This window comes from Salmo salar, chromosome ssa22, assembly GCF_905237065.1.
Source record: "Salmo salar chromosome ssa22, Ssal_v3.1, whole genome shotgun sequence".
Lineage (NCBI taxonomy): Eukaryota > Metazoa > Chordata > Actinopteri > Salmoniformes > Salmonidae > Salmo > Salmo salar.
The window spans coordinates 60,940,269-60,955,813 of record NC_059463.1 but is presented as its reverse complement, the minus strand read 5'-3'; the positions used below and the strand labels follow the sequence as shown (position 1 = coordinate 60,955,813).

Below are 15,545 nucleotides of genomic sequence, written 5' to 3'. Positions count from 1 at the left end.
CCATACACCTTTAGCCAAATACATTTAATCTGTTTTTCACAATTCCTGACATTTAATCCTAGTAAATATTCCCTGTCTTAGGTCAGTTAGGTCCACCACTTTATTTTAATAATGTTAATTGTCAGAATAATAGTAGAGAGAATGATTCATTTCAGCTTTTATTTCTTTCATCACATTCCCAGTGGGTCAGAAGTTTATATACACTCATTTAGTATTTGGTAGCATTGCCTTTAAATTGTTTAACTTGGGTCAAACGTTTCGGGTAGCCTTCCACAAGCTTCCCACAATAAGTTGGGTGAATTTTGGCCTATTCCTCCTGACAGAGCTGGTGTAACTGAGTCAGGTTTGTAGGCCTCCTTGCTCGCACACGCATTTTTCAGTTCTGCCCACAAATTTTCTATAGGATTGAGGTCAGGGCTTTGTGATGGCCACTCCAATACCTTGACTTTATTGTCCTTAAGCCATTTTGTCACAACTTCGGAAGTATGCTTGGGGTCATTGTCCATTTGGAAGACCCATTTGCGACCAAGCTTTAACTTCCTGACTGATGTCTTGAGATGTTGCTTCAATATATCCACATAATGTTCCTCCCTCATGATGCCATCTATTTTTATTTTTAAGTGCACCAGTCCCTCCTGCAGCAAAGCACCCCCACAACATGATGCTGCCACCCCCGTGCTTCACGGTTGGGATGGTGTTCTTCGGCTTGCAAGCCTCCCCTTTTTCCTCCAAACATAACGATGGTCATTATGGCCAAACAGTTCTATTTTTGTTTCATCAGACCAGAGGACATTTCTCCAAATAGTACAATGTTTGTCCCCATGTGCAGTTGCAAACCGTAGTCTGGATTTGCATACTACTGTTTGTACAGATGAACGTGGTACCTTCAGGTGTTTGGAAATTGCTCCCAAGGATGAACCAGACTTGTGGAGGTCTACAATTTTTTTCTGAGGTCTTGGCTGATTTCTTTTGATTTTCCCATGATGTCAAGCAAAGAGGCACTGAGTTTGAAGGTAGGCCTTGAAATATATCCACAGGTACACCTCCAATTGACTCACATGATGTCAATTAGCCTATCAGAAGCTTCTAAAGCCATGTCATCATTTTCTGGAATTTTCCAAGCTGTTTAAAGGCACAGTCAACTTAGTGTATGTAAACTTCTGACCCACTGGAATTGTGATACAGTGAATTATAAGTGAAATAATCTGTCTGTTAACAATCGTTGGAAAAATTACTTGTGTCATGCACAAAGTAGATGTCCTAACCGACTTGCCAAAACTATAGTTTGTTAACAAGAAATTTGTGGAGTGGTTGAAAAACGAGTTTTAATGACTCCAACCTAAGTGTATGTAAACTTCCCACTTCAACTGTATCTATACCTGTGTTCAGCTTCTAGATATAGTGTGACATGTATCTATACTTGTTCAGCTTCTAGATGTAGTGTGACATGTATCTATACCTGTGTTCAGCTTCTAGATGTAGTGTGACATGTATCTATACCTGTGTTCAGCTTCTAGATGTAGTGTGACATGTATCTATACTTGTTCAGCTTCTAGATGTATCCTCCTTCTGCCCTATTCTCCTCTCCTCCTGCCCTATCCTCCTTCTGCCCTATCCTCCTTCTGCCCTATCCTCCTTCTGCCCTATCCTCCTTCTGCCCTATCCTCCTCTCCTTCTGCCCTATCCTCCTCTCCTTCTGCCCTATCCTCCTCTCCTTCTGCCCTATTCTCCTTCTGCCCTATCCTCCTTCTGCTCTATCCTCCTTCTGCCCTATCCTCCTCTCCTTCTGCCCTATCCTCCTCTCCTTCTGCCCTATCCTCCTCTCCTTCTGCTCCTTTTCCTCCTCTCCTTCTGCCCTATCCTCCTCTCCTTCTGCCCTATCCTCCTCTCCTTCTGCCCTATCCTCCTTCTGCCCTATCCTCCTTCTGCCCTATCCTCCTCTCCTTCTGCCCTATCCTCCTCTCCTTCTGCCCTATCCTCCTCTCCTTCTGCCCTATCCTCCTCTCCTTCTGCCCTATCCTCCTCTCCTTCTGCCCTATCCTCCTCTCCTTCTGCCCTATCCTCCTCTCCTTCTGCCCTATCCTCCTCTCCTTCTGCCCTATCCTCCTCCTTAAAAGTGAATCCAACTGTCCCCTCCCTTCAGTTTTGTGTTTATTTATTCATTTAGATTATTTTCCCATTTTATTGATTTAGTTTTGATGAGTTTATAACAATTTATTATTCTATTTGATTATTCTCTCTGATTGATCCCTCCCTCCTTTAGCCATCCATATTGCAGCCTGTCCAAGCCATTTTCATCGGCCTTATCCTGGCCTTGCTGTATTGGTGCTTCAGCCAGTTGTGGTAGAAAGGTACACCCGACGTTCTGTTGAGTTGGTGTCGTCTCTCATCTGTTGTCTTCATCACCTTCTCTAACTCCTACAGTGCATGGCTATCATTCATTCAACCACTCCTCTTGCAGCTGCACCAACACTGGGGAGAAATAACACTTAAAACCTGGGGCTAGTCAATTCTGGTTCCGGAGGACCGAAATCCTGAAACACTTCTGGGTTTTTGTTTCTACCTGGTAGTTTAATGTCCAACGCTCACCAGGTCTGCGTTTACACAGACATCAAAATAACTGATATTATTAGTCCAAAAGATCAGAATTGGGCTGCCTGTGTAAACGTAGCCCTATTGTCCCAGGTCTGAACCAGTCTGATGGAAGAAGATGACACAAATGAAAAGCGTTTGAGCACTCCAGGACCTGAGTTGGAACGGCCCTGCGCTAAACAAACCTATCTAAATATTATTATCAGAATCGACCAGGGGGGAAGACAACCCTGTTCCTGGACTGCTGCCAGTATTGCAGGGTTTTGTTCCAACTAGGCACAACATCTCACCAACTGAGCGAACTGATCAGTTCAGCAATCGACTTAAATTTAAACTCACCTGGTCTTCCATGTTGGTTAAATCAAAACCATGAAGTGGAGTACGGCACTCCAGGATCAGGATGACCTACCCTTGGTCTCTGTACAGTCAGTCTCCTACTGCAGTGTTTCCCAGCACCCCCAACACTACACATTTTCATTGTGGCCCCCGGACGAGCACATGTTGATGTTGGGAAACACTGTCTGACTAATACAGTCATTGAAGCCTTCCGTCTGTCTTGCTGGGATCACTAACTCACCAAGGCTGATTCTGGGAGATTGGTTCACCTTTTGACTTATTTTTGAACTATTTTTGTCATTATTGCTTTATGACCATCATACTTTATGACCAGCATACTTTATGACCATCATACTTTATGACCAGCATACTTTATGACCAGCATTCCTAATCAAATCAAATGTATTTATATAGCCCTTCTTACATCAGCTGATATCTCAAAGTGCTGTACAGAAACCCAGCCTAAAACCCCAAACAGCAAGCAATGCAGGTGTAGAAGCACGGAGCTACTTAATGACCATCATACTTAATGTACTTTATGACCATCATACTTTGACCATCATACTTAATGACATCATACTTAATGTACTTTATGACCATCATACTTTGACCATCATACTTAATGACATCATACTTAATGTACTTTATGACCATCATACTTTGACCATCATACTTAATGACATCATACTTAATGTACTTTATGACCATCATACTTTGACCATCATACTTAATGACATCATACTTAATGTACTTTATGACCATCATACTTTGACCATCATACTTAATGACATCATACTTAATGTACTTTATGACCATCATACTTTGACCATCATACTTAATGAATATCATACTTAATGTACTTTATGACCATCATACTTAATGTACTTTATGACCATCATACTTTGACTATCATACTTAATGACATCATACTTAATGTACTTTATGACCATCATACTTTGACCATCATACTTAATGAATATCATACTTAATCTACTTTATGACCATCATACTTAATGTACTTTATGACCATCATACTTAATGACATCATACTTAATGTACTTTATGACCATCATACTTTGACCATCATACTTAATGAATATCATACTTAATCTACTTTATGACCATCATACTTAATGTACTTTATGACCATCATACTTAATGACATCATACTTAATGTACTTTATGACCATCATACTTTCGCAATCATACTTTATGACATCATACTTAATGTACTTTATGACGATCATACTTAATGTACTTTATGACCATCATACTTTGACCATCATACTTAATGACATCATACTTAATGTACTTTATGACCATCATACTTTGACCATCATACTTTATGACCATCATACTTAATGTACTTTATGACCATCATACTTTGACCATCATACTTAATGACATCATACTTAATGTACTTTATGACCATCATACTTAATGACATCATACTTAATGTACTTTATGACCATCATACTTTCGCAATCATACTTTATGACCATCATACTTAATGTACTTTATGACGATCATACTTTGACCATCATACTTAATGACATCATACTTAATGTACTTTATGACCATCATACTTTGACCATCATACTTTATGACCATCATACTTAATGTACTTTATGACCATCATACTTTGACCTTCATACTTTATGACCATCATACTTTATGACCATCATACTTTATGACCATCATACTTAATGACCGTCATACTTAATGTACTTTATGACCATCATACTTTGACCATCATACTTTATGACCATCATACTTTATGACCATCATACTTTATGACCATCATACTTAATGACCGTCATACTTAATGTACTTTATGACCATCATACTTTATGACCATCATACTTTATGACCATCATACTTTATGACCGTCATACTTAATGACCGTCATACTTAATGTACTTTATGACCATCATACTTTATGACCATCATACTTAATGACAGTCATACTTAATGTACTTTATGACCATCATACTTAATGTACTTTATGACCATCATACTTTATGACCATCATACTTAATGACCGTCATACTTAATGTACTTTATGACCATCATACTTTGACCATCATACTTTATGACCATCATACTTTATGACCATCATACTTTATGACCCTCATACTTAATGTACTTTATGACCATCATACTTAATGTACTTTATGACCATCATACTTTATGACCATCATACTTAATGACTGTCATACTTAATGTACTTTATGACCATCATACTTAATGTACTTTATGACCATCATACTTTATGACCATCATACTTAATGACAGTCATACTTAATGTACTTTATGACCATCATACTTAATGTACTTTATGACCATCATACTTTATGACCATCATACTTTATGTACTTTATGACCATCATACTTTATGACCATCATACTTAATGTACTTTATGACCATCATACTTTATGACCATCATACTTAATGTACTTTATGACCATCATACTTTATGACCATCATACTTAATGTACTTTATGACTATCATACTTTATGACCATCATACTTAATGTACTTTATGACCATCATACTTTATGACCATCATACTTAATGTACTTTATGACCATCATACTTTATGACCGTCATACTTAATGTACTTTATGACCGTCATACTTAATGTACTTTATGACCGTCATACTTAATGTACTTTATGACCGTCATACTTAATGTACTTTATGACCGTCATACTTAATGTACTTTATGACCATCATACTTAATGTACTTTATGACCATCATACTTTATGACCATCATACTTAATGTACTTTATGACCATCATACTTTATGACCATCATACTTTATGACCATCATACTTTATGACCATCATACTTAATGACCATCATACTTAATGTACTTTATGACCATCATACTTTATGACCATCATACTTTATGACCATCATACTTTATGACCATCATACTTAATGACCGTCATACTTAATGTACTTTATGACCATCATACTTTGACCATCATACTTTATGACCATCATACTTTATGACCATCATACTTTATGACCATCATACTTAATGACCGTCATACTTAATGTACTTTATGACCATCATACTTTATGACCATCATACTTTATGACCATCATACTTTATGACCATCATACTTTATGACCATCATACTTAATGACCGTCATACTTAATGTACTTTATGACCATCATACTTTGACCATCATACTTTATGACCATCATACTTTATGACCATCATACTTTATGACCATCATACTTTATGACCATCATACTTAATGACCGTCATACTTAATGTACTTTATGACCATCATACTTTATGACCATCATACTTAATGACAGTCATACTTAATGTACTTTATGACCATCATACTTAATGTACTTTATGACCATCATACTTTATGACCATCATACTTTATGACCATCATACTTAATGACTGTCATACTTAATGTACTTTATGACCATCATACTTTGACCATCATACTTTATGACCATCATACTTTATGACCATCATACTTTATGACCCTCATACTTAATGTACTTTATGACCATCATACTTTATGACCATCATACTTAATGACTGTCATACTTAATGTACTTTATGACCATCATACTTAATGTACTTTATGACCATCATACTTTATGACCATCATACTTAATGACTGTCATACTTAATGTACTTTATGACCATCATACTTAATGTACTTTATGACCATCATACTTTATGACCATCATACTTTATGACCATCATACTTTATGACCATCATACTTTATGACCGTCATACTTTATGACCGTCATACTTTATGACCGTCATACTTAATGTACTTTATGACCGTCATACTTAATGTACTTTATGACCGTCATACTTAATGTACTTTATGACCGTCATACTTAATGACCATCATACTTTATGACCATCATACTTTATGACCATCATACTTTATGACCATCATACTTTATGACCATCATACTTTATGACCATCATACTTAATGACCATCATACTTAATGTACTTTATGACCATCATACTTTATGACCATCATACTTTATGACCATCATACTTAATGACCGTCATACTTAATGTACTTTATGACCATCATACTTTGACCATCATACTTTGACCATCATACTTTATGACCATCATACTTTATGACCATCATACTTTATGACCATCATACTTAATGACCGTCATACTTAATGTACTTTATGACCATCATACTTTGACCATCATACTTTATGACCATCATACTTTATGACCATCATACTTTATGACCATCATACTTAATGACCGTCATACTTAATGTACTTTATGACCATCATACTTTGACCATCATACTTTATGACCATCATACTTTATGACCATCATACTTTATGACCATCATACTTAATGACCGTCATACTTAATGTACTTTATGACCATCATACTTTATGACCATCATACTTAATGACTGTCATACTTAATGTACTTTATGACCATCATACTTAATGTACTTTATGACCATCATACTTTATGACCATCATACTTAATGACCGTCATACTTAATGTACTTTATGACCATCATACTTTGACCATCATACTTTATGACCATCATACTTTATGACCATCATACTTAATGACTGTCATACTTAATGTACTTTATGACCATCATACTTAATGTACTTTATGACCATCATACTTTATGACCATCATACTTAATGACTGTCATACTTAATGTACTTTATGACCATCATACTTAATGTACTTTATGACCATCATACTTTATGACCATCATACTTAATGACTGTCATACTTAATGTACTTTATGACCATCATACTTAATGTACTTTATGACCATCATACTTTATGACCATCATACTTTATGACCATCATACTTTATGACCATCATACTTAATGTACTTTATGACCATCATACTTTATGACCATCATACTTAATGTACTTTATGACCATCATACTTTATGACCATCATACTTAATGTACTTTATGACCATCATACTTTATGACCATCATACTTAATGTACTTTATGACCATCATACTTTATGACCGTCATACTTAATGTACTTTATGACCGTCATACTTAATGTACTTTATGACCGTCATACTTAATGTACTTTATGACCGTCATACTTAATGTACTTTATGACCGTCATACTTAATGTACTTTATGACAGTCATACTTAATGTACTTTATGACCGTCATACTTAATGTACTTTATGACCATCATACTTAATGTACTTTATGACCATCATACTTTATGACCATCATACTTAATGTACTTTATGACCATCATACTTTATGACCATCATACTTTATGACCATCATACTTTATGACCATCATACTTTATGACCATCATACTTAATGACCATCATACTTAATGTACTTTATGACCGTCATACTTAATGTACTTTATGACCGTCATACTTAATGTACTTTATGACAGTCATACTTAATGTACTTTATGACCGTCATACTTAATGTACTTTATGACCATCATACTTAATGTACTTTATGACCATCATACTTTATGACCATCATACTTAATGTACTTTATGACCATCATACTTTATGACCATCATACTTTATGACCATCATACTTTATGACCATCATACTTTATGACCATCATACTTAATGACCATCATACTTAATGTACTTTATGACCATCATACTTTATGACCATCATACTTTATGACCATCATACTTAATGACCATCATACTTAATGTACTTTATGACCATCATACTTTGACCATCATACTTTATGACCATCATACTTTATGACCATCATACTTTATGACCATCATACTTAATGACCTTCATACTTAATGTACTTTATGACCATCATACTTTGACCATCATACTTTATGACCATCATACTTTATGACCATCATACTTAATGACCGTCATACTTAATGTACTTTATGACCATCATACTTTGACCATCATACTTTATGACCATCATACTTTATGACCATCATACTTTATGACCATCATACTTAATGACCGTCATACTTAATGTACTTTATGACCATCATACTTTATGACCATCATACTTAATGACTGTCATACTTAATGTACTTTATGACCATCATACTTAATGTACTTTATGACCATCATACTTTATGACCATCATACTTTATGACCATCATACTTTATGACCATCATACTTTATGACCATCATACTTTATGACTGTCATACTTAATGTACTTTATGACCATCATACTTAATGTACTTTATGACCATCATACTTTATGACCATCATACTTAATGACTGTCATACTTAATGTACTTTATGACCATCATACTTAATGTACTTTATGACCATCATACTTTATGACCATCATACTTTATGACCATCATACTTTATGACCATCATACTTAATGTACTTTATGACCATCATACTTTATGACCATCATACTTAATGTACTTTATGACCATCATACTTTATGACCATCATACTTAATGTACTTTATGACCATCATACTTTATGACCATCATACTTAATGTACTTTATGACCATCATACTTTATGACCATCATACTTAATGTACTTTATGACCATCATACTTAATGTACTTTATGACCGTCATACTTAATGTACTTTATGACCGTCATACTTAATGTACTTTATGACTGTCATACTTAATGTACTTTATGACCATCATACTTAATGTACTTTATGACCGTCATACTTAATGTACTTTATGACCATCATACTTAATGTACTTTATGACCATCATACTTAATGTACTTTATGACCATCATACTTTATGACCATCATACTTAATGTACTTTATGACCATCATACTTTATGACCATCATACTTAATGTACTTTATGACCATCATACTTTATGACCATCATACTTAATGTACTTTATGACCATCATACTTTATGACCATCATACTTAATGTACTTTATGACCATCATACTTTATGACCATCATACTTAATGTACTTTATGACCATCATACTTTATGACCATCATACTTAATGTACTTTATGACCATCATACTTTATGACCATCATACTTAATGTACTTTATGACCATCATACTTAATGTACTTTATGACCATCATACTTTATGACCATCATACTTAATGTACTTTATGACCGTCATACTTAATGTACTTTATGACTGTCATACTTAATGTACTTTATGACCGTCATACTTAATGTACTTTATGACTGTCATACTTAATGTACTTTATGACCGTCATACTTAATCTACTTTATGACTGTCATACTTAATGTACTTTATGACCATCATACTAAATGTACTTTATGACCATCATACTTAATGTACTTTATGACCATCATACTTTATGACCATCATACTTAATGTACTTTATGACCATCATACTTTATGACCATCATACTTAATGTACTTTATGACCATCATACTTTATGACCATCATACTTAATGTACTTTATGACCATCATACTTAATGTACTTTATGACCATCATACTTTATGACCATCATACTTAATGTACTTTATGACCATCATACTTAATGTACTTTATGACCGTCATACTTAATGTACTTTATGACTGTCATACTTTATGACTGTCATACTTTATGACCGTCATACTTAATGCACTTTATGACCATCATACTTTATGTACTTTATGACCGTCATACTTAATGTACTTTATGACCATCATACTTTATGACCATCATACTTAATGTACTTTATGACCATCATACTTAATGTACTTTATGACCATCATACTTTATGACCATCATACTTAATGTACTTTATGACCATCATACTTAATGTACTTTATGACCGTCATACTTAATGTACTTTATGACTGTCATACTTTATGACTGTCATACTTTATGACCGTCATACTTAATGTACTTTATGACCATCATACTTTATGTACTTTATGACCGTCATACTTAATGTACTTTATGACCATCATACTTTATGACCATCATACTTAATGTACTTTATGACCATCATACTTTATGACCGTCATACTTTATGACCATCATACTTAATGTACTTTATGACCATCATACTTTATGACTGTCATACTTTATGACCATCATACTTTATGACCATCATACTTAATGTACTTTATGACCATCATACTTAATGTACTTTATGACCATCATACTTTATGACCATCATACTTAATGTACTTTATGATCATCATACTTTATGACCATCATACTTAATGTACTTTATGACCATCATACTTAATGTACTTTATGACCATCATACTTAATGTACTTTATGACCATCATACTTAATGTACTTTATGACCATCATACTTTATGACCATCATACTTTATGACCATCATACTTAATGTACTTTATGACCATCATACTTAATGTACTTTATGACCATCATACTTAATGTACTTTATGACCATCATACTTTATGACCATCATACTTTATGTACTTTATGACCATCATACTTTATGACCATCATACTTTATGTACTTTATGACCATCATACTTTATGTACTTTATGACCATCATAATTTATGTACTTTATGACCATCATACTTTATGACCATCATACTTTATGTACTTTATCACCATCATACTTTATGACCATCATACTTTATGTACTTTATGACCATCATACTTTATGACCATCATACTTTATGTACTTTATCACCATCATACTTTATGACCATCATACTTTATGTACTTTATGACCATCATACTTAATCTACTTTATGACCATCATACTTAATGTACTTTATGACCGTCATACTTAATGTACTTTATGACCGTCGCGCTTTTGCAGCTTAAAATGTTTTCTTCTTCCTTTTTATGTTAATGAACATGTATTTTTGTCATTGTTTCCTCAGAACAGGAAGGTCCTGTTTGTTCTGCATTTTCCATATTTTTCTCCCGTGAGTTATCTCAACTGGTTCACTCCCAGGGAATCTTTCTCTTGCATGCTTCTCTATTTCTCACTTTCCTTCACCTGACCAGTGTAGGCTAGCTAATGGCCTGGACTTCAACTCTAACTCTGTCTCTCTCTGTGTCTCTCTCTCTCTGTGTCTCTCGCTCTCTGTGTCTCTCTCTCTGTCTCTCTCTCTGTCTCTCTCTGTGTCTCTCTCTCTGTGTCTCTCTCTCTGTGTCTCTCTCTCTGTGTCTCTCTCTCTGTGTCCCTCTCTCTGTCTCTCTCTGCCTCTGTCTCTCTCTGCCTCTGTCTCTCTCTCTCTCTGTCTCTCTCTGTCTCTGTGTCTCTCTCTCTGTGTCTCTCTCTCTGTCTCTCTCTGTCTCTGTGTCTCTCTCTCTGTGTCCCTCTCTCTGTCTCTCTGCCTCTCTCTGTCTCTGTGTCTCTCTCTCTCTCTCTCTCTCTCTCTCTGTCTCTCTCTGTCTCTGTGTCTCTCTCTCTCTCTGTCTCTCTCTCTCTCTTTGTCTCTCTGTCTCTCCTTGCAGATTGGTTGGAGCCCCTGGATACCAGTGGTAGCAGTGATGGTAGCTGTGACAGCAGTGGTACTTTACCACAACTCCAAGAGCACCTCGAACTGAGGAGGCAGCGACCTATATAACCACACCTCCTGTACCACCTCTACCTGTCTACCTGCCCTGGCCTCCACCCCTCCCTCCTGTACCACCTCTACCTGCCCTGGCCTCCACTCCTCCCTCCTGTACCACCTCTACCTGCCCTGGCCTCCACTCCTCCCTCCTGTACCACCTCTACCTGTCTACCTGCCTTGGCCTCCGCTCCTCCCTCCTGTACCACCTCTACCTGTCTACCTGCCCTGGCCTCCGCTCCTCCCTCCTGTACCACCTCTACCTGCCCTGGCCTCCGCTCCTCCCTCCTGTACCACCTCTACCTGTCTACCTGCCCTGGCCTCCGCTCCTCCCTCCTGTACCACCTCTACCTGTCTACCTTCCCTGGCCTCCGCTCCTCCCTCCACATCCCAACCTTCCTGCCCACCTTGCCCTCCCTCAACGCCCCAACCTCCCGCCCATTATAGCCTCCTGATCGATCCTCCAGGGCTGCTATCCTCCCTTTGTCTCCTTGATTGATAGATGTATTAATTCATTAATTGATTACCTCCCATCTGGTCTAGTAGTTTCCCCCACATAAAGGCTCTGCTTTAAACTGTACAAAGTCAAACTGTGTATATATATATATATATATATACAGAGAGAGAGAGAGAGAGAGAGGATGAATACAATTAGTCATTTCTACCATAGATTACATATTATATCAGCAGTTATTGTTTTCTGTTGTTAATCAGTTGGATGATGGGAATATTGGTCATTGTATTATTATTATTGAAGTGACCGAAGCTAGGCTTTGGTTTAGTTTCTCTGATGGGTACAAACCCTGTCTTTATGTTCTCTGGGTTCCAGGTTGTCTTAGAGGAGTTTGACTTCCTGTGTGGTTGTGTTTTTTTTAACCATGTTGAGTTATTATTAATGTGCTATTACAAATATGGGGTTTAATATTGAAGCCAAATCATCGATGTGATTTATTTTGTTAGGTTACATCCCTAATGGTCGAACCCTATCCCTCTGTATGTTGCCCTGGGCAAAGGTACTGCACTATATAGGGAATTAGGGTGCTGTTTGGAAACGTCCACCTTCATGAGGCAGAAGGGGGTTGTTAAAGTGCCTATTGAAACTTAACAGAGGAAGTCAGATTTAACTTTCTAGAAGCCATTTCTAAACAACTAAGTTATTAAAAACCCATCTGGTGTGTGTGTGTAGGTAACTGGGTTTTTATCGACATGTATCTCTGCTGATCTATTCCGGCTTGTTTTATCTATGTATTGTAAAAAAAAAATATATATATATATAACTATGGACAAAATATTCATCATGTTTAAAACAACACTACAGAACATAGACTTGTTATCTGGATGTGATACTAGATGAGTGTTTTTGTTATGTTGACATTTAACACACTTTATTTGGTCTCTTGTTTTAGCCACAAGACATTATGGGCACAAAGCCAAATCCCTTTTTCAGTTGATCACGTGTTAAAGGCTGTAGTGGACTGGACCAGTCTGTCTCTAACTTTTAGCCTGTTAACTCTGGGTTCTTGGCCCATGTGTAGATTGTAACCTACCCAGGGCAAACTCCGAACCTTATACGATATGACGTGATTAATCTGTTGTAAAAAAAAAAATTAAAGTTTAATATCGGCAGATGATGGGACCAGAGTTTTTACATCAGGTCAAATGGGTTAAAAAAAAAAAAAAACTCCTGGCCTTGGAGTATAAAAATCTGTCAAATTGTAGCAACCTGGTAATTGTTTGTATGAATTATATTTTAAAGAAGTGCGTGGGTCCTACTGTATACACAGAGAAGGAAACATGATTGGACAATAAAACTGATAGGGCTGAGCTCGCTGTATGCAGGTTTTGCATCGTTGTGGTCTTTCCCTATGCAACTGTAGGCCTAATGGGGAAAAAAAATAATGTACCTCAGTCTTGTCAGCTATTGTAGTTATTGATTCATTCCAGTCTAGCTAGGTAGCCTCGTCAGCCCAAGTTTGAATGTAAACCGAATTTGATCCCATTTCACATTTTCTCACAAACAAAATGAGCTATAAATAACAGGACTTTACTCTGCTTCATTTACCCGTGGCCAGAGGGGACCGGGTACGGTAGGCTCGACTGCAGCTGTCGAGGAAACAACAGTTGATCGGACTGAGAGAGGTAATGTCAGATTGCGGATGTTTAGGTGTATTAGGCTGCTACATTTATGGAAGAGTTTTTTTTTTTTGCTTGTGTCTGTCGAGAGTGATGTGTTTGTTATCATGCTTGCTAAATAAATACTGGAGGAAAGTGGAAAGCATACATTGAGCTTTGTGCCTGGCCTGCACTTTCTGTGATTTCCGTGATATCCGATTGGTCAAGACACGTAAAAGAGCCTGCAGCAGCACTCTGATGTGAAGGACAGACTTTTTTTTGTTTTTTTGTGCAAGTTGACAAATCGTGAGGCAAATCAACCTAAAAAAAAAACAGCACTTTGTGTATTTTATCAAACTAAATCCAAAGTGGTGTGAGAATAAAATGTAGTGCCTCACCTGATTTTTGAAAATGCCCTCATGTTTACCCATGTGTCTGTTTCTAGTCCCAGACCCTGCCCATGTCTGGTTCTAGTCCCAGACCCTGCCCATGTCTGGTTCTAGTCCCAGACCCTGCCCATGTCCGGTTCTAGTCCCAGACCCTGCCCATGTCTGGTTCTAGTCCCAGACCCTGCCCATGTCTGGTTCTAGTCCCAGACCCTGCCCATGTCTGGTTCTAGTCCCAGACCCTGCCCATGTCTGGTTCTAGTCCCAGACCCTGCCCATGTCTGGTTCTAGTCCCAGACCCTGCCCATGTCCGGTTCTAGTCCCAGACCCTGCCCATGTCTGGTTCTAGTCCCAGACCCTGCCCATGTCTGGTTCTAGTCCCAGACCCTGCCCATGTCTGGTTCTAGTCCCAGACCCTGCCCATGTCTGGTTCTAGTCCCAGACCCTGCCCATGTCTGGTTCTAGTCCCAGACCCTGCCCATGTGTCTGGTTCTAGTCCCAGACCCTGCCCATGTCTGGTTCTAGTCCCAGACCCTGCCCATGTCTGGTTCTAGTCCCAGACCCTGCCCATGTCTGGTTCTAGTCCCAGACCCTGCCCATGTGTCTGGTTCTAGT

The 15,545-nt window shown here is 37.0% G+C and overlaps 1 protein-coding gene across 17 annotated transcripts in view; it reads left to right on the top strand.

The window, feature by feature from the left end:
* The window catches only part of slmapa (sarcolemma associated protein a), a 169,386-nt gene extending 154,668 nt beyond the window's left edge, over positions 1-14,718 (top strand). For 14 of the 17 annotated variants that reach the window (XM_045705708.1, XM_045705712.1, XM_045705711.1 and 11 more), the window contains one exon: positions 12,335-14,718. In XM_045705708.1, coding sequence (XP_045561664.1) covers positions 12,335-12,427 — 93 coding nt within the window. In that variant the 3' untranslated portion in view covers positions 12,428-14,718. Of the gene's footprint in view, positions 1-2,263; positions 2,352-12,334 lie in introns of all 17 variants that reach the window. The other 3 variants (XM_045705706.1, XM_045705707.1, XM_045705715.1) reach the window with 1 other exon arrangement.
* The last annotated feature ends 827 nt before the right edge of the window (positions 14,719-15,545 follow it).